The sequence below is a fragment of the Anopheles maculipalpis genome, chromosome 3RL (genome assembly GCF_943734695.1).
Source record: "Anopheles maculipalpis chromosome 3RL, idAnoMacuDA_375_x, whole genome shotgun sequence".
Lineage (NCBI taxonomy): Eukaryota > Metazoa > Arthropoda > Insecta > Diptera > Culicidae > Anopheles > Anopheles maculipalpis.
Window position 1 is genome coordinate 13,952,800 of NC_064872.1, and position 19,033 is coordinate 13,971,832.

At 43.0% G+C, this 19,033-nt stretch overlaps 3 protein-coding genes across 3 annotated transcripts in view; 2 read left to right on the forward strand and 1 right to left on the reverse strand.

Moving 5' to 3' along the window:
* Positions 1-19,033, forward strand: part of LOC126564160 (conserved oligomeric Golgi complex subunit 4) — a 111,128-nt gene that overhangs the window by 10,476 nt on the left and 81,619 nt on the right. The gene's annotated exons all lie outside the window — the stretch shown is intronic.
* On the reverse strand, positions 1,931-18,694 carry LOC126563995 (chromosome transmission fidelity protein 18 homolog). The gene is made up of 9 exons (XM_050220888.1): positions 18,011-18,694; positions 17,779-17,947; positions 16,899-17,704; positions 16,621-16,840; positions 13,140-13,511; positions 9,104-9,279; positions 8,554-8,995; positions 2,299-2,359; positions 1,931-2,037 (listed from the first exon to the last, which is right to left on the reverse strand). Exons 1-9 carry the CDS (start codon positions 18,676-18,678, stop codon positions 1,937-1,939), a joined length of 3,015 nt encoding a protein of 1,004 aa, XP_050076845.1. The 5' UTR covers positions 18,679-18,694; the 3' UTR covers positions 1,931-1,936.
* Positions 14,237-16,514, forward strand: LOC126564350 (cilia- and flagella-associated protein 206). The gene is made up of 5 exons (XM_050221370.1): positions 14,237-14,897; positions 14,969-15,330; positions 15,477-15,734; positions 15,809-15,963; positions 16,025-16,514. The coding sequence occupies exons 1-5, from the start codon at positions 14,237-14,239 to the stop codon at positions 16,512-16,514; spliced, it is 1,926 nt and encodes a 641-aa protein (XP_050077327.1).

The following is a 19,033-nucleotide window of genomic DNA, read 5'->3' on the forward strand; positions in this document are numbered from 1 at the left end:
CTCTCTCACACACACTCTTTCACATTCTCTCTGTATTGTACGACGAGGATATTGAAACAAATATTACTTATTATTATGCAAACACATTGTAATTAACAGATAAAGATTACATTTAAGCGCATCGTGTGCGAAGAAGGATCGCTAATAACAATAGAGTGCCAGCAATATTATAATGTATTATGAAATTAAGATCGAAAACTCACACAAATTGTAGCGGTATAGACTTTTCCAGTGCAAGAAGAAGATAAAACCTTCCCGAGAATGTAGGACAACACCAGCAGCTATAGCTATGCTACTTTAAAGTATGTACATTAGTAAATGAATAGAATGATGGGAGGTGCTGTAAATCGAAACAATTCAATTTTGTGTTTTTTCCCCCCAGTTCGTCATGAAAGTAAACAATAAAATGCAAATTAAAATGTTCTTAAACCTTCTTCATCGTTTTTTGGCCCTGATGTTTTGAGCGATGCATAGGTGGAATATCACAAATATTTATTTATTTAGAAGACCTTCTTCTTGTTTATCTGCTCTACGAAGCACGTCATCAAAGCATAACCAGGTTTACAATCCATTTCCAGGACACTCGGTCAAGGGCTGCATCTAATCGTCGGATGGTTCGTTTGTTCTCGATCCAGCAAACGAGCTTGTTTTGCTGCTTTACTGTCGTATCCTTCCGGGTTGCCGTCTTTTCTTAGCTTAACGACCAACTAAGTCAGTTTTGGATGACCTTCTAGGTCATGCTAGTTGAAGGGGGGTTACGGTTCGGGTGAAATTAGATACCCGCTAATAGGATGTGAAGACTTCCCCATCGTTTGAATATCTACACCGTTGAAGAACTCTGACTCTTTCTACTTGTACACACGCCCTAAATGCACAAATCAAACTACTACTGGACGAATCAGAGTGCATTGTATCCAATAGTAGGAGCGTTTCTCATGAACAAACCTTTAGAACTGTTTAGAACTGCTCCTTTGAAATCGATGGTCACAATTTGGCTTTTCAGTTGGCCTCTATCACAGTCAGAGCGTACAGTAAACAATTAAAGTCTAAGCTGGAAAGATGCTTATAATAGAATTGTATGCCTCGCATATTAATCGCAGATATTAGTCCGTACATGTCGATGTTTTCCACAGGCTAAATAGCTTTTTTCAATCATGCAAAATGTGGGAGATGATGAATGCCGGTAGCTCCGTGATCACTGAGGACGAAGAGGTACTTCATGAGAAAGAAGAGCTCGAAAATTGCGAAGAGCCACCACGGCGAAGAGTTATCTCGTGAGGGAGAAGAGCTCGAAGAGTGAGAAGATCTACCTCGTGAGGAAGAAGAGCTCCAAGATGGCGAAGATCTAGCTCGCGAGGGCTCTAAGAGCTCTAAGATGGCGAGGAGCTACCTCGAAAAACTTGAACAGTTCGAAGAGCTACCTCGTGAAAGTGAAAAGCTCGAAGACTGTGAAGATCTACCTCGTTAGGGAAAAGAGCTCCAAGCTGGCGAAGATCTAGCTCGCGAGAGTGAAGAGCTACCTCGTGAGTGTGAAAAGCTCGAAAATGCGAAGATTTGCATCGTGAGGAAGAAAAGCTCCAAGATGGCGAAAAGCTACCTCGTGAGGGCTCTTCGCCATCTTGGAGCGTTGAGGTGAGACCTACCGGTAGCTCTCGAACTCACTAGTTTTTGAGTCCTTTGACTTCAACCGTCAATATTTCTAGCGAATCAGCAGTCCAACCAGAAATGTTATATATGAGACTGGAGTCTGCAGCAGAGTTTTCGGGAAAAGATGCCTAAAAACCATTGAAAATCGTTCGGTAACAAATTAATTAATTTATTTATATTATAGTATTACAACTAACCGCCGTATTGACAGATAAGGTTAATGAATTCAACGAGTTTCGCATTTAAAAATACACACGATATTTATTAAATTATTATTATAACCTTCACTTCACATTAAGTCTTGTAGAGTTACATCTTTACGTACTGCGTTGTTGTATCCTTCCTTGTACCGGTACCAAATTGGACTCTTTACAATCGCATCAGTTCCACCTAAAAAAACACACACACAAAATGATCACAAAATCTGGCATCATTTGTTAACAGTTTTCCAAACTGTACGATAGAAACGCCCCATTGCAAGGCGAACAAAAGGCAAAGAGTCAAATTGGAATGTTAAGAAAGAAACTCTTAAAAGAGGTATCCCGCTCCAACCAAACCATTGTCCGGTTCGGGGAAAAGAGATTTCTATCTCCACAACCTAACGATCTCCAGACACATAAACAATTTGATTTGTCACACGTTCAAACTTACCCTCCTTCACCGACAGTGCCGTTTCCTTTGTGCAGATCCGCCCGAAAAAGTCCTTCGAAATCTGTACCGAACAAAAACGATAAGAAAAAAAGAAAGAAAGGAAAAGGATTGAGAAAAATTGACTGAGATTATAGTAAAGGTCAACGGGTATGGAAGCTAGCCGTAGGCGTACCCAACCAAATCGTCGTATAAACTGTTTATATTTTCAAAGAAGGACCAACGAGTTACGTGTGGGGAGCTACCTTTGCTTCGTATACCAAGTTCCCGAACATACCCCACCGAGTAAACGTGAAAACAAGCAAACAATGGCCTTCCGGTCAGTGGCCAAACGCTAGACCATACTATTTCAACTCGCCATTTTTCCCACCCACGGGGGATTGAAAGTAAGTTGTCGCAAATTGACATGTAATTTGAACCTAAACAATATAAATTGTACCGTCTATTGGGAAGATGATATTTAGGTGCAATTGGTATGTGAGAGAAATTTCGAGAAATAAGTTCACTTTTGGTTTTTTTTTTTTCACTATAAATTGAGCAATTTTGAGCAGAAAGTTTTAATAAAAATATACCTGAATCGAGAAGCATCGTAAAGCGGTTAGTTTTTATTTACATTTGTTTATATAAACAAGAATTTTGTACGATCATGGTACGATTGACCACAAAAGTGTTCCACAAGAGTGCAGTAAATTTTTCAAAACCAAAAAATATAAAAATCTCCTCTCCAAAAAGAAAAAACCACCTTTGCACAGCATGAAATATAACTTCCACTGCATCAGATCGCTGCCGGTGCACTAAATAAAGCGCAAAGCCGATACACCATTTACCAAACGATCCATTCATTCTAACCGTTTTGGATTATACGCTTCCTTCTAGCTTCCCCTGGCATCATTTCCCCACATCCATTCACCCTACCACCCCCCTCATCGACAGTATCTACATCGTTAAGATGCAATAAAAATAAATCAACTGAATTTCCCTTCGTTTGGGTTTCCGTTACTCGGAAAATTGTTTAACACACTGAATTACGTTCGAAGCGTTTTTCGGCATCGGTTGCGGTTCCAGTCCGGTTGGGTTATTATACGCTTCTCGCCACCACTACTGCTGGGCCGATTGGCTTAGATTTGGGGCCTTCTCGTTTATGTGGCCGCGCCAAACACCACCAAATGATCCAGCATCCTTGCCCGCACATGTTGCGTGATTTGAGCGTTCCTTTCGGTACGAAGTGAAAATCCATCCACTTCCGGTTGGCTCGGTGGTTGGTGAAATTCACACAAAGACGCAGAAGCTACGCCACTTCTTCCCTAGAAGTGATTCCGCTGAGCTACACGAATAGAACGAGCAACCAACACATAACCCTGATAAACGGAAGTCCAGCAAGCAAGCAGGGATGATTACTTTTATTGCCTCTTTATGGTTCGTCCCGCCACTCGTCAGGGGCCCCACTGCTGGTTCATGGTAACGGCAATAAGGACAGGAAAAATTGTCTTTCCCACCTCCCCATAATCAGCAGCCGCAGCAGCAGCTTTTACTCTAATGCATCTCCACTTCGCAAAAGGATGATGCTAAGCGTTCGATTCGGTTGATGTTTATCTTTTGATTTCACAGCGCTTGCAAAGAGTCATAAAAATAAGACTCACTATTTTGCGTGCACAAAAAAAAATCCTCGGGGTTGTATTGTGTGGATACAAAATAATTGTATTGATTCTGGTGCAAAGTGAATATTCGGATGGGTTGTCTAAATGATTTGTATGAAGGTTCAAATTTTACCAGGATCATTCGAACAAACCTGTAAACCAAGGAAGAAGACTTAGAATCAAGTTCGTTGTCCAAGAGATTTCGATTAAAAGAAGTACTTGTAGTCTGCAAATTGTCTAAGAGGGTATATCAACCAAGAAATGTCATCATCAAGGAGGTCCCACCGTCCAAGAGATTTTGATTTCCAAGAGTCCACCTTGTATATCAACTTCCTAGGGGTCTCATCTTTCAAAATGTCTATTATTGCAACAGGTCTTTAAGTTCACGTGACTGAAACACTTGTATGAATCATTCTTAGAATTCATTTACTTATTATCTTAGTAAGTAACCTGAGTAATCTGTGTGTTGTAAATGTACACAGGATGTAAAATTTCCTTTTTTATCACGAAACGTAATCATATTCTTAATGATTTTTTTCATAAAAAATGTTCTTACAACGATCAAAACCTGAAACGAATCAATCTCGTTATAAGAGGCCCAACTGTATAGGATGTTGAAGCTTCTACAAAATGATAACTTTATAAGAAATCTATGCCATTGCCACTAACGCTTCGAACACCGCATCAAATGATCCCATACGAACGAGTTTCCGTTTATGTAATTACACGTATAAAGGCATCCTTAACGATCCTGACACCGTCCATAAAACGGGACCTGACCACTCAACCGACCCCGTACACTTCCGGCCAAAAGCAAACACAATCGCAACCCCAGCAAAAGCAAAATCCCATTCCCCACGCGGACAGTACAAGATTTACGTTCTACGGACGTTTGATTTTCTCTCCATTGCAGCGTCTTCTTGCTGCACAGTGCGTCTTGGTGTCAACCTTCTTCAGACCAGCGCTCCGAACGAACGAAAGCACCATGCTGCCCGGATCACGAAAGAAGTAGTAAGTGCTACGCAAACTCGCCGGGTGGCATCCCCTAGAATCCTTGACCACTATCGAGTCCATTCACCGTCAAAGGCGGAAAAACGTCGTGCGAACGAACGAATGGCGAGGAAGCAAAGCGTTACGAGAGGAATAATATAATATTCTCTATCTTCACGGAACAACGATTTGTGTTTGCGACCCGTTGGCGACCCTTACGTACGTACATTTTGGATCCGGAAGAGGGTTCCCCTGGCATGGGTCACCCTTTACCAGCACGAAGCAGACGAAATGATCTTATTTTTATTAAGCATTCAGCTAACGCAAATGTGCTTTTTCTCCAACCCGGATATAATACGAAAAAACAACCTACACACACCAATCCTTCCGGTAGGAATGGGTTTTCTTGTAACTCCACCCGAACACAGATTGGGTCACTGGCAAATAATAAATCCTCTAATGGTATCCGGTTCGGTTGCCCCGCTGAGCCACACTCGCATCGCATGCAAACGAAGCACATTTCAAGGGGCGGCGGGTGGATGATGATGATGGTACCACCACCATCATGCTGGGCAGTAAATGATTTTATGCATTAGCCTTTACTGCTCGTGGTTAGGAAGTAGCTGATAGCTGATTAGTAAAGAAAAAATGAACGCACACAGAAATGTTCCGTCAGCTTCGAGCGATAAATGATGGAATAAGTCGAAAATGAACGATAATCAATCTTTTCACACAGCTAAACGATCAATTACAATTGTGCTGATCACGGCTCGAGATGAATAAAACATCAGCCGATTCTAAGATTCTAGCCGAATTCATCTAATGCATCTAATAGCTTATTATTAGTTCATCAGATAAGTACGATTCAGAAGAAAGACGTTACACTCATTTGTAATACGAAAACTAAAGCGAAAAATATAGTAAAAACTATTACACAGAACACAGAATGTTATACAAAACAGTCTAACGATGATAAAAAGCTACCACCATGATAAAGCGTTATCGAGGACGCTTGAACGAAAAAAAAGGGTAACACCGATCCGAAACGCCAGAATGTATGCAATCAATCTGAATTATAAAAAAATACATCTCAAATTGATCCTTGATGGCATAACTCTAAATTACCCTCTCTTCTACCCCTTCTCTATGCTTCCCTCTTGGCTGCATATTCAAAAAGTAGTTCTTGCTTGCCTACCCTATCTGAGAAGCTAAAAAAACTCGACTAAAGTGGAAAAGAAGAGCTGCCAGAATCTGCTTACAAATTTGCTGGTTCTTTGTGAGAATGTATCCACACACACACACACACACACACACACAGCCATTGGCAACCCTTCCGAAACTTATCATCTAACGGAGCAGGAGCCCCCAAAATGGACGACCAGACACGACATGGAAGGTGGTACACAAATGTATCGAAAATTGTGTACAATTTTTCATTTCACCCTTCCCGTACAGCGCAAAGCGTGTGCAGCGTGGGTCTGTGCGCCTTCGAAGGCGCCATATTTCTACGTTCGCTTGTACGTAGGAACGCGGATGACGGAACGCAATTTCTACCCCGTGTTAGGCTTCAGCCACCACTTCCACCATATCGCAAGAAAGCGGACACACCAAGCAAGAGAGAGAGAGAGAGCAGCTTCTTGATCGATGCTTTCCCATTTCTCGGCAGCATCTCGGCGTCACACACGTACATGGGAAGGTATTATATTGAATGCTTTATTTTATTTATTTTGCTGCATCACACCCACACACATACACACACACACACCATTCCCCTGTGTCCATGAAACACACACTTACAGTTGGTGAGGGGTGAGATGGTTCGTTTTTATTTTCTGCTACCCTTCCCGCTGCTTCCCGACTGCAGCTTCTAAGCTGGTTCGTTCACTGATTCTGGGTGAAACACTTTTTTGTTGTGTGTGCTGCTTTTGCTGTTGGGCACACCTTCATGTCTTGGCATGCGCGTCCAGGGAAATTGATGCGAAATTGTGAGGATAAATCGGTCACAAAGTGGAAGGAAGGTAGCAAGGACCGAAAACTAAGGGATGAGGGTGAACCGAATATCAAAAATTTGCAGGATTGAGAAAACTTATTCTTCGTTCGTTCGTTTCTTAACTTATATTGGCAAAATTGCCAAACAAACTGGTTTCTTGGTGCTTGTTATATGAAATTGAAATATCGATGGTAAAGGAGTCAACAATCAAAGAGAAACCATTTCGTCCGATTCTAGTGCTTATAACCGACTTATAAATCATTGAAATTATTGCATCTTCTGATTGGTTTAACGACATTCTAGCTCATGCCGGCCATCGAAACTAGGTACGACTCCTTGTTGCCACGTAATCACACCTCAAACGAGAGAATAGGATTTGAACTTCGATCCTGCCCTGTGAGGACCGGTGTCGATGCTGTTTCTATCACCGGCTCTGCTCTGCTGAAGGTCTGCTTAGTTCAGACGAGCAGCTAAATGAGAACTCTGCGCATCTCCTGGAGAATCTGGACAACCTGAATGAGACCCACACGGTGGACTCAGCCCATCGGATGGATGACGATTGTTTTCTCTTGCACTATGCATTTAAGAAAACTTGAAAAGTTGACCAATAAATTAAAATTAAACACTATTGAAATAGATACCCAATATAAACAATTTTATCATTCTTATCTCTTAATCATATCATCAACTTTAAATAAATAAATAAAATTATCGCTTTCTACATAAAGCACTTTGTGTAAAAAAAACGTATTGCGCTACGTAAATACACCGGAATTAGTACAATAAAATGTATTCACATTTGGTTAACTCATTCCATTCAATCTGCTATACAAGCTCAGCACATTATTGTTCATACAGCAATGAATATATTGATGGAATCATTGGGCAAACATGCAAAACGGCACAATACATCAGTGCTTCAGAATATGATAGAATAATCAATCAATGTATGGAAAAACGATACGCAGTACACGTGCTACGTTCGGTATGTCATAGAGGAGACTTGAAATTGAAGGATATAAGGTAATAGCTTTTCTTTCGTTTTCACCTCGAGTACACGAATAAACATGGACGATAAGACAATTTCTTTACGACGAAAGCCTTCTTCTAACCGTGCAGCTTATCGCAATAAATAAAAGAAAGCATATCCATTTATCCATCTTGCCAAACAAGCCTCCGGGCCACTACAACGCATCTCACAAAGTCATCAAATTCATGATTTAAAAGATATAAAATTGCTCCATTCCACAACGAACCTCATCAACTTCCTTAAACAATAATAGTACCCACACTCACAAAGAAAAAAGTTCCTTCTCCACCAACCAAATTGCGCAAACGGCTTGATTTCAATTTCATTGTACTTGATCTATTGTACAAGCACCGGCGAGTATCGTCGCGTACAAGATGGGAACCGGGCACCAAAGATTGATTGCACTCAATTTCCAATCATCTTTTCCATATAAATTGAACCAGGTAATAGATTTGATGGCGTTTTCTTTTGTTTGCACCTTTCACCTTGCCAAAAACATGCCATAAAAGTATCATCGCCATCGTCAGGTTGACTGGAGGCGCCAAGGTCTGATCCCCAACCTCCGGACGAGACATTTGAATGGTAATGCAACGAAATGGAGTTTCACTTACCACTTGCTTCGTTTTCTGCACAATTTGCTTCGGCTTCAGTGTGCGCAGATGATTTGGCAGCTCATGCGATGACGTTGAGGCGGCCCTGCTTGGCTTCTCCATCGGCGGTACTGCATTCTCTTTGTGTCCACCGTTTGATAAAGCTTTGCTGGAGCTAACTTTCGTGCTGGAGGAGCTGGTACTAGCGGCAGTGCCAGCGTTCTTTCCCGCTACCAACAGTTTCGGTTGTGCTCGACGCATTTGCTCCAGCTCGACCTCACGTGCCACGATCTGCTTGCCGAAGTAGGTGGAGCTTTGGCCGGCCGTTCCGCTGAAGCAGCACAACTGATCAAGATCCGGATTCAGCTGATATTGATACGTTCCTTCGGGCGTTTTAAGCTGGATGTAGTTCAGCCCAAAATCAGCCATCACTTGCACCGTGTGCGTGAGGTCGGATTTTTCTCTACAAATATATAAATGAAAAAAAAAAAAAGAAATCAGTCATACCTTCCCAAGGAATAGCGCAAGCATTATCACAAAATGGAAATTTATTCCATCCTAATCCACTTACTTCTGGGATAGAAGCTGCAGAGAAACCGATCGCAGGGACGGATTGATGACACGCTTCAGCATCGGTATCGTATCGATTAGCACCGCTGCACCCTCGCCAATGCCTTTCATTTGTGCGGACAATCCTTTCCGCAGTCCGGTTAGAATCAACTTTGTACTGGCCAGTTTTTGCGAATGCTGAAACATATCGAATTACAATTGATTTCTCCCGCATTAGAAAAAGGATTTGCAGCGTAATCCTAAAAGCAACAAAATAACGCTCACAACAAAAGTAAACATAATTTATAACTCAAGATGGAAATCATCTAGCGGAGGATGAGGGACCCAAAATGAGAAAATCAAGCACCCAACTCGAAAATACAATCAAACGTACCGGCGGCACGACAAGGTGCACGTGGAAAATTATATAAATTTTCCAACACAATTTCGCTCGAACCTTCCCAGAGATCCGCTCCCGCGAGCGTATCCTGATCGTACCCTTTTGCGAGCTGATAAGCCTAATAAAGGAACAAAAACATGCGAATAAAAGCGGAAATCTGTGAGAAAACCGTTCATCCCTTCAGGGTTTATTTTTGGTCTTGCCATTTTTTTGTTTGTTGACCATCACCGCGCGTCTCACAAACGCTTTCAGAGGGGTCTTTCTTGTATGTTTCCACATCGAAGCCGTGGGGTACACGAAGCCGCGCTCCGAGAGCAACAAAAAATTAAAGGGTAAATTAATATTGAATAATTAATAGAATCATTTCATGAAAAACAAACTCGCAACAAAAAAAAAACTCGCGAACAAGGTCTCTTTTATTCTTCTGACCGGGGTACACGTGTTTGTTTCCTCCATTTTGGGGCACGTAAGCGGGCACAAATAGGTTTCTTTTATTCCCCGTCCTTATGGTCGTTTTTTTTTGTCATAGCCTTGATACGAAAGGGATGAATACTGTGTGCCTGCCATTCTACGGTTCTAATTTATCCGCGCCCTCACCGTGATTCGAGTGAGAATTAATTTCCTTTTCGTCCGAAAATAATAAAAAAACAACAAATTTTAAACGAAAATGGCGGCTTCACTCAACCTGCGACTAAAACTCCAATTCTTCACAGTGATGGTGACGGAGATGTGCGATGTATCTTATTTTTACCCAAAACACACCCCATCCTAGCTGGTTGGCGTATTTTGATTGGAGCAAAAAAAAAAAAAACGAAAGAATGTCGACCGTGATGAAGTACCACCCAGGGCTTAAAAGGTGAGTGTGTTCTGCAACAAACATGACACTTTTCAATACCCGAAGCACAATCTTGTCTTGTTGACACCATCTCTTGTGGAACACGTGAGACTTTCCGAGGTTCTCCCGAAAAGAGTGCCTCATTAGTGTAACAGGTGCTCCAAAAAAGTAGAGAAATCTGTACCACCAAACGCAAACGCCAACCCAAACCAGAACGGCAATGGCAATAATGAAGACTAAAAGGCGTTTGATGGTTATTTTCGGAAGAAATGTGCTTTCGGCTCACGTCAGCGACACGATTATAAGCTCAATTAGTACCGTGGGAGATAGAAGATGACTTCGGGTACATCGTCTTCCATCGTCCAATCTATGCCTCGTACTATGGACACATGCCTTCCATGTGCTCCCACCAAAAGAAAGACACAAAAGCATGGCAAGCAGCAATGGGTGAGGGGAAAACCGCATTATAACCGTTATTTACTTATCCACGTACGAAGGCTTAGGTTCTGGTTTTCTAATTATCTCTTCAACGGAAATAGCCTACCCTAGCCACAGCGGGAAACACTGGCCAACGTTGTTTTTAATGCACATATGCACATAACGAAGCCACAGGCAACACTGCTACCCACCACTACCGCTCACATTCGCTGCCCGCTCTTGGAGCTATTTTCCGTGTCAACATCGTCGCTTTCAGGGAGAAAGACCTCTTCATCACACCATCCATCCACCGACCGTAGTGATTTCCACCGCAATGGGAAAAAGCAGCAAACCCGAGCAATAGTAAGGAAGTACAAAAAGAATTATTTAAAATGGTGTAAATTATGTTTAAACTGTGTGTATTCTATTAACCAACGTGTACGGTACAGTACGGTTCCACCCGTACAGTGGCGCCTTGGTTGCATCTCAATGCAATTTTTTATAGGTCCGTTCTGTTCTAGGCTCGAGGCCATGCTTCCTGCAAACGTGACGATGATGTGTGCACTCGGGATGAAAAGCTCAATCACGCCGTGACCGTAATAACGTCGATAGCATAGGGTAGACGGGTTGATGGTGGGGAGGTGAACGGGGAAAATTCTTCAATTGACACCGTGACATTATCCGGTGGTTGAGGATGTGCAGCAAGAGTGTGTTCTTTCACACACCCTAGTTGTGGTGCTCGTTAGCGTTTAACCATGTAAGAGGTTGTAGTGCCACATTGTATCAGTAGTAGTTGGATTGATGGTCAAAATATTTTTTTAAATGTTTAATATTTGTTGTTTGGCTTTGAAAACCTCGAAAATTTTAGATCCACCATTTCACGCTTTCTTTGAACTCTAAGAAATCAAGTGGAAGAGGTTTCGTTGTCCTTCAAAGAAATCTTTTATCTCAAGAGGCTGCATTTCATCTTTTAAGACCTCCTCGGTGGAGCTAAATCCTCGGGTAAGGAGTAATAATAGCATCTCAAGTGAAAATCTTCTTAATAGACATTCTCATAGTCCTTCTTCCCTATAGCCTCCGAAAGATTTGCATCTGATCATATTTCAGTAAACAGAGGAAGCTCTGAGGCAAGGACTTTGTCCAAAATAGAAGAAATATTATTTAGTACGTTCGACATCACCATGCAAAGAAGAATTTAGCCCTCGTGGAATTGTGCAAGGATAATACAGGAGTCGACACAATGGATGAACTCTACGTACTGTATCTCACTGTGTATGGCTATCGGAGGGTTTTTTCGTGAAAAAGCTATTATACTAAGTGTTGGTGACGGGAAAAAACCAAGAGCCCGAACTCTCGCGCAGTTCCTTGTTTGGTCGTCAGATCTACTTGGATCAGACGGATAGAGTTTTTCCTGGCTCAACCAGGACTAGTTCCTACTATTTGATTCGCGCATCTGCTGACAACCAGTTGGAATGATCGGAATCATCCGCTTCCCTCAGGTTGGACGTGTAAACCTTTATTCCTGGACTATCCAAGAGAAGCATTTAACTACGGACAACACTTCAACCAGCGACGATCTCCCCTCATTCTTCTGATCCGTAGAGAAAGCAAAGGCGAAATTTCTCCCGAATTTGATAGAGATCCTATAAAAGACATGTAACGGCGTTATTGTGTCCGATTCGGACCACATCTTTTGACCACAAATCAGTTCTAGCGATTGATGGGTAAGTACCCAGATATTTAAAGCCCAACACAGCTTTATTTAATATACAATCTCAACCAGTTTTAAGCGCCAGGAAATAAAACGATGAATACCAACAAATACTGATCGAATTCTGACGGAATACGATAGAAATTGGCCCAATGTAAAACATATCCTTAAGTGCGGCTATCACTCCAGATTGTTGCCACACGGAATTAGAGATTCCTATTTAGATTGCATCCTTGGAGTACGAGTACGCGCACCCACTGTCCCACGAAACTGGGGGGAAAACCCGAAAGGTAATTAATAAAACACCAGAACGCTTTGTCGTTCATCCTTCGCCTTTAGCCGAACGGAACGGAGGGGGGCCGAAAGGAAGCGCACTGTTATTTAAGGAGAAACTTTTCAATTGTACCACATTGTACACAACGTAACGATAAAAAATTCTATCTACCATACTACTTCTATATCAAAGACCCCAACTGTTAAGAGCGGGGTTCTTTTCATCCTGCAAAAAAAAAATTAAAACTACGTAATAGAAAGCATAATTTTATCTTGCACCATATTTCATCAAGTGCAGCAAACGGTGCAATACAAAACTCCCGGATGAATAGTAAGAGTTCTTCAGAAACAGCTCCCTCAACACTTGCTCCAGTATGACAGCTGGATAACACCTGAACTTCTACCCTACTGTACCTACTTACTTCGAAGCCCTTGCTGGGAAAATTGATTTTTGGCCAGGCGAGCGTTGCAAACAGGTAGTGCCACATAACGAACGCGTACGCTAGATACGGATAGATGGCGTAGTTCTGTAGCTGATTCACCGTACGCTGTAACCGATCGTTGAAGCTAAACCATTCCGTTGCCTCGGCCACACCGCACATGTCCGCATCGGGCATCTTTTGATGCAGATAGTTTTCGTACACACCCTGCATTAGTCGTTCATAGTCACCGGCCATTGTGACGACCTGAAGTACGTTGGACATACGCGTCGAGGCGGACATATCGGTTAGCGTAACCATTTCTGTGACTGTGGCGTTCGGATCAAAGGTAATCGTTTTCTTTGGACGTGTTATCTGAAAATAATAATAAAAAAAGAATGAAATACTTGTTATTGGTGATTATCGGACACTAATCAATTAAAGCAACATTAACTCTGTTGAATGTTGTCTTTGCGAATCAAGAAATACAACTTTTCACATTCCTTAGCATGTTTCCGTGTTCCGGGGCAGTTTCGATAACCTCAATGAGGGCAATAAATTTTGTGAAATCAATTATGATGACATAAACAAACCGAAGTCATCATTATTGGCCATTATTTGGCACATTTTTCATTTGTTTTTCCCCATTCCTGAAGGGGGACATATGGTCCTACCAGCAATGTCGTTACCCTTCTACTTGAACGGTACGTACTTGTTGTACTTCTTATTAACTAGGGCATGGGCTTTCATTGACGTATGCATCGGTTAACGACCCGTAGCCACGTCACGCAACAGTCGAGTTGTATTACCCTGTCAGCTGTTTTTGCATAACACGGAAACCCCGTACGGGCACAAGTTTGATGTGGTGCTCATGTACACTACTGTAAACAATATTCCATAGCAACAGCAGCGAGAGCTTAGCAACGGTTCGAATATATCATCATAACCATGCATAATTCCATCGAAACCCCTAACCTTGGCTACCGATAAAACATTTGCTTCAGTTGCGAAAGTTCCGCAGGTCCGGCAGCAGCACGGAACTTCCTTCCAATAAGTGTTTACAGTTCGTGGGGGTTTTCAGTCTGCAATTGTGCTTCACAATGTCCGCCCTAGTCAGCTACCCAAGAGTGCGCCTGTTAGAACCGAATGCAGCATTAACACCTCTGCTGCAAGAAATTATCCGTAACTGTGAGCGACGAAACATCCGATACGATCGACCATTGGTCCACTTCGTCACGAATCTGCTGAGCCTGGACCCTCAGTACGAACTGTTCATGGAAACGCTCAGCACCGATCGACGCAATCATGATGATTTCGTTGAAGCTTGCTGCAATCTGCTTGCCGACGACAGATCGCCAACATTGATCACCCTCCGAATGCAGTGCTACTTTTTGGATAACTTCTTCGACAAGGACGAAATTGTCGAGAAACATGCACGCAATCTGCAGGCTAAAACGTTCGCCCTCACCAAAGAGATTATTGACAACGATGTGATCACGAAGGATGAACAGGACGAGGTATTTAACAAGGTAATACTGGACATTGTGATTAACATGGGTTTGGGCAATCCGGACTGTAAGGATGTGATAGCCGAAACGATGCGTGCCCTCAACTCGGTAATGTCGCGCAGCGATAAGGCAAAGTTTGTTGCACTCGATCGGAAGGATCGCCTGATGGCGTTGAAAGACATACGGGAAATTGTGGCGGGCATACGTATCTTCAACAAACACTCCGGAAATACGGCAAACGGAATGGCCGATTGTGAGTAGGGCAGCGCATTAAAGCTTTGACAAGGTAAGTTTCAATGATTTTTTACCTTTTTTTTTTTTCAGTGCCAAAAATTATCGACCAGTCACACGAATCGACGAAATCGATTCTTCAAATAACGCTGTGCGAAATCATGGACAAGGTAAACCTGCTGACAAGCGCCCTGAACGCGGCGATAGCGTACGATTTGCGTAATCGATCGATTATAACGCTGCTGGCGGAAAACATTAGCGCCGATGATTTTGAAACCATTAAAGACTTGCTTGCCATGTACCGGCAGCACGAGGTGTACACGCGAAAGCTTATAGATGAGCTGGCGAGTATTAAGCTGAGCATTGATGGATGTAAGCAGGAGTACGAGGCGAAGCTGTTGCGCATCCATGAAGCTGTTCAGTACCGTACGGCCATACCGACGGATCGTGTTTTTGTAAGTTTCACCAAGCGGATAATTAACTCAGCGCATCTGACAATTAGTAGAAGTACTGAGGGTGGTCTTACTATTCCAAGCGACACCGTACATAATACTTTCGTCTGCAACTACTTATCTATTATAAAAAATCTTTTTCTTTTTAGCCAAAATTCTCCGAACTGACACGTGTTTGGCTGCAGTTTCAAAATTTCATATTTCTGCTTTCGGAAATGAATCAAATCAGTAACATGCTGACAAGTCTCACGGAACGGTGTGGTAGCTTTGATGATCTGGCTTACCGTTTGCTTGGCGAAAGTCAGATCCAAACCGATGTCGATCGGTTAAACAAAGTCAGCACGAAGCGGTTCGTCCTGCCCGATCCGAAGAACTGTGAAATTGTTCCGTTCGAGGAAAATATGCATGTAAGTGGTTAAAAATTAAGCGCAAAAGTTCAGGCACCTCATTACGACTAAACGATTTTCATGTAACTGCATAGATCCAACTGCTAAAATTTTGCTTGTGGCATTTAGCCGAAGGCAAGGGATTACTAATGCCTGGAAGCACGGACCTGGGCGTATGTCGCGTGCAGAAGGAAAACTTTCTTTTCAACATCCCCGAGCCGGTCTCATTTTTCGACGAGGATCCGAATAAGTATGATTCTACAACTATAGTACACTTGCGTGATTGAAATTAAACTATTATCCTCCAACAGATACTTCTTCAAAATAGTGGAGACAGCTAGGAAGAAGGTACAACTGATCTGTCTGCTCAACATTTACGACAAGCTACATTCGTCATACAACGCACCCCGAAGCGAAGGCTTTCAGATGAAGATAACGACCACCTGCGATCAGGAAGTACAGACTGATCTACACCCCGTCCCGTCCAACATTGATCGCGAGTATCGCTGGAATATTTGGGACTATCGGCGTGAAGCAATTCGGCTTGCTAACATACGCACCAAACGGACCACTTCCGTGCAGACGCTCGAATCGAGCCGTGCCATACCGAAATCGACACAAATCTATCTCGGCAAACCGCAGACCACACAGACGCGCGTCAGCCGCAGCACGGAAACGGAACAACGTCGGCAAACGGGACTGAAAGTGATTGAACCGACGGCACCATCCCCTTTGAAGGTGTACGCACTGACGCTAGCGCAGACAAGTCGTTCCGCCTTCAATCGCAACGGAGAGCGTTAGATCGGGAGCTAATGATGATGCGAAATTTGGCAAAATAGTCGTAACAAGTGTTACATTGTAGTAGGTAGTGCTTTATGAACTAGTTCAACCCCTAAAAGCAATATACCTGGAATATTGATGACCATATGCTGAAGAGTCCTTTATGACGATCCTTTTGGCCAACGTTACACTTGAGTACGTCCGTGAGTCGGATCGGTTTTTTCATGCAGGCGAAGAACTGCAACATCGAAAGGCAGGCCCGTACATCGTTTCCGGTCTTTTCTGCCAGCGCCAGCATCGAGGTAAGATCTGTTGTTATCTGTTCCTTTTTCGCAATCACGAGCAAGCTAGCGGGGAAGAGGGAAATTTAAATTCATTTTAAATCAAAATGAAATCTCTACCTACCGTTCCGCTAGTCGAGCACATTCCGTTGGTGGAAAGTTCACCACATATGCAACCTGTCGCAACTGTCGCAGTGCCGGTGCATACATATCGTTACAAATGCAGATAATCGGACGCTTCAGCACAAATTTATCGCGACCAGCTTTGCCCACTTTCTTTGGACCTCCGGATTTCTGCGGTAAACCAGCGGTGCCTGCTATAAATCGTAGCAAAAACTCAATGGCCGCTACCGGTGCACCATCGATTTCATCGAGCACGATACAGTTCGGTCGGTTTTCCTCGTTCAATACCGATTTCATCTGTGTTCCATTTTCCAGCACCAACCGGAACGCATCCGGACTACGATCATCGGACGCATTTACCTCCCTTATGGCGTACCCTGCGTGCCGAGCAATTGTGTGAGCAAGTGTGGTTTTTCCCAACCCCGGAGGTCCACACAGTAAGGCCACCTTCTGAACTGGACAACCGTGTTCGTCTAGCTCCGTGTTGAGGGTGGCTCCGCGTGCTTTACGGGCTCCCTTCACCCAGCCACCGTTCGACTCGAAGCGACCCGTTTTCTTGTTGAAATTGCTCATCTGTGTTTTGGTGTCTTTTGCCTTTTTTAACGGCTCCCGGTTAAATACCACCTTGTCCCAGAGTTTCAGCCACTGCAAAAGGCTGCGGTTTGTGGTTTCATCGGAAAGCAGATCAATATAACGACGCGGACGATACTTTTCTACCCAAAGCACGTTGCTTTCGGTTGGTATAACGATTTCCTCTATCTCTTGGGAGGGCAGAGCGTTGGTCGGTTCCGTTAATCGTTTAGCAACCTTAAAATAAGTACAAGAAAACTCCAATCAAATTGAAATCTTCCATTTGAACTGCAAATAAAATCGCTACTTACTATCTCATTCGCTTCACGCCAGATCCGTTCCTTCTCGGGTCCCAACAAACCATGAAACCCGTCCCTCGTACAGTTGATCTCATCGATCTGCTTCTTCTCGAAATCCTCCGAATGAAAGCGAACGTAAACGCTCGTTTTATCGTCCCTCATAACCGTCATTGATGGCCACCTGAAATAAAAATTAAGCTTTTATTCTCTGCTTATTTCATTCGACTTACTAAGCGACAAATACTTTGGTGGTTCCAGTGAAATGTTATCCATCTTGAACCGATGTAACGCTTCCGCCCGCGAAAGCATTGACGGTTTAGACGGGTTTGCAACCGAATTGTACCGGTGCCGTGCTTCCAGTATTCGTTCAATCAGCTCCATGTCCTGCTCTTCTTCGGTTTTTGTCTTTTTCTGGGAAGAATACACGTACTGTTCGTACGGTTCCTCTTCGATGTCGTGAATATCACCGAACAGTGCCTCAAGTCGACGTTTGCGTGGGTTTGCGTCCATTTGTTGCAATGATTGAAGAGCGTTTGCATTTGTGGCTGCTCCTGGAAAGGGTGTTGATGCGGCAAGACCATATTTACGACCACCGTTCGGTGCTGTTTGGGACGGGCCAGGTGTATCGAAAAGTCGTTTATGGACGGTGCTACTGCCACGAGTGATGATAGACAGTGCCGGACTAGCAAGTGGACTTTCGTCGATAGTTCCTAACTGACTCGGTGTCTGATAGTTGGAGCAGGAAGTTGAAGCCCTCGGACCTCTGCTAGAAGACCCATTTGATGGTGTACTTGGCACAAGCGTACCGTTCACCATATCCGTTGGTGGACCATCGTCCATTTCGTCCATGGCTTCGAGATCATCGCCGTACACCAGCTCAAACTCTTCTTCCTCTGTTGGGTATTGATCCATCGCACGACCACTGAATTACCACACGATAAACCGGCTTTAAAACGATATAAAACAGGTAAAAATGCGTGAAAACAATGCTTAGAGAACGAATTGCAAACACACAACACAAAATGTAATCAAAACAGCTTGGTTTGACGTTTCACTTTTGGCGCCATTGCACAGTGGGTGTTGCTGAGCATACGATGTTTTGTCATTTCATTAAATACATTTTTACATTATTTTAAATTGTGAGAAAAATAAACAAAAACCTATTTTTTTAATTGTTTGAAATAACTTGAGTCACTTTTTAAAATAAACAAAACCTGTTAAATGATTAGCAAAATAAAACTAACTCTATTATCCAACGTGTGATGTG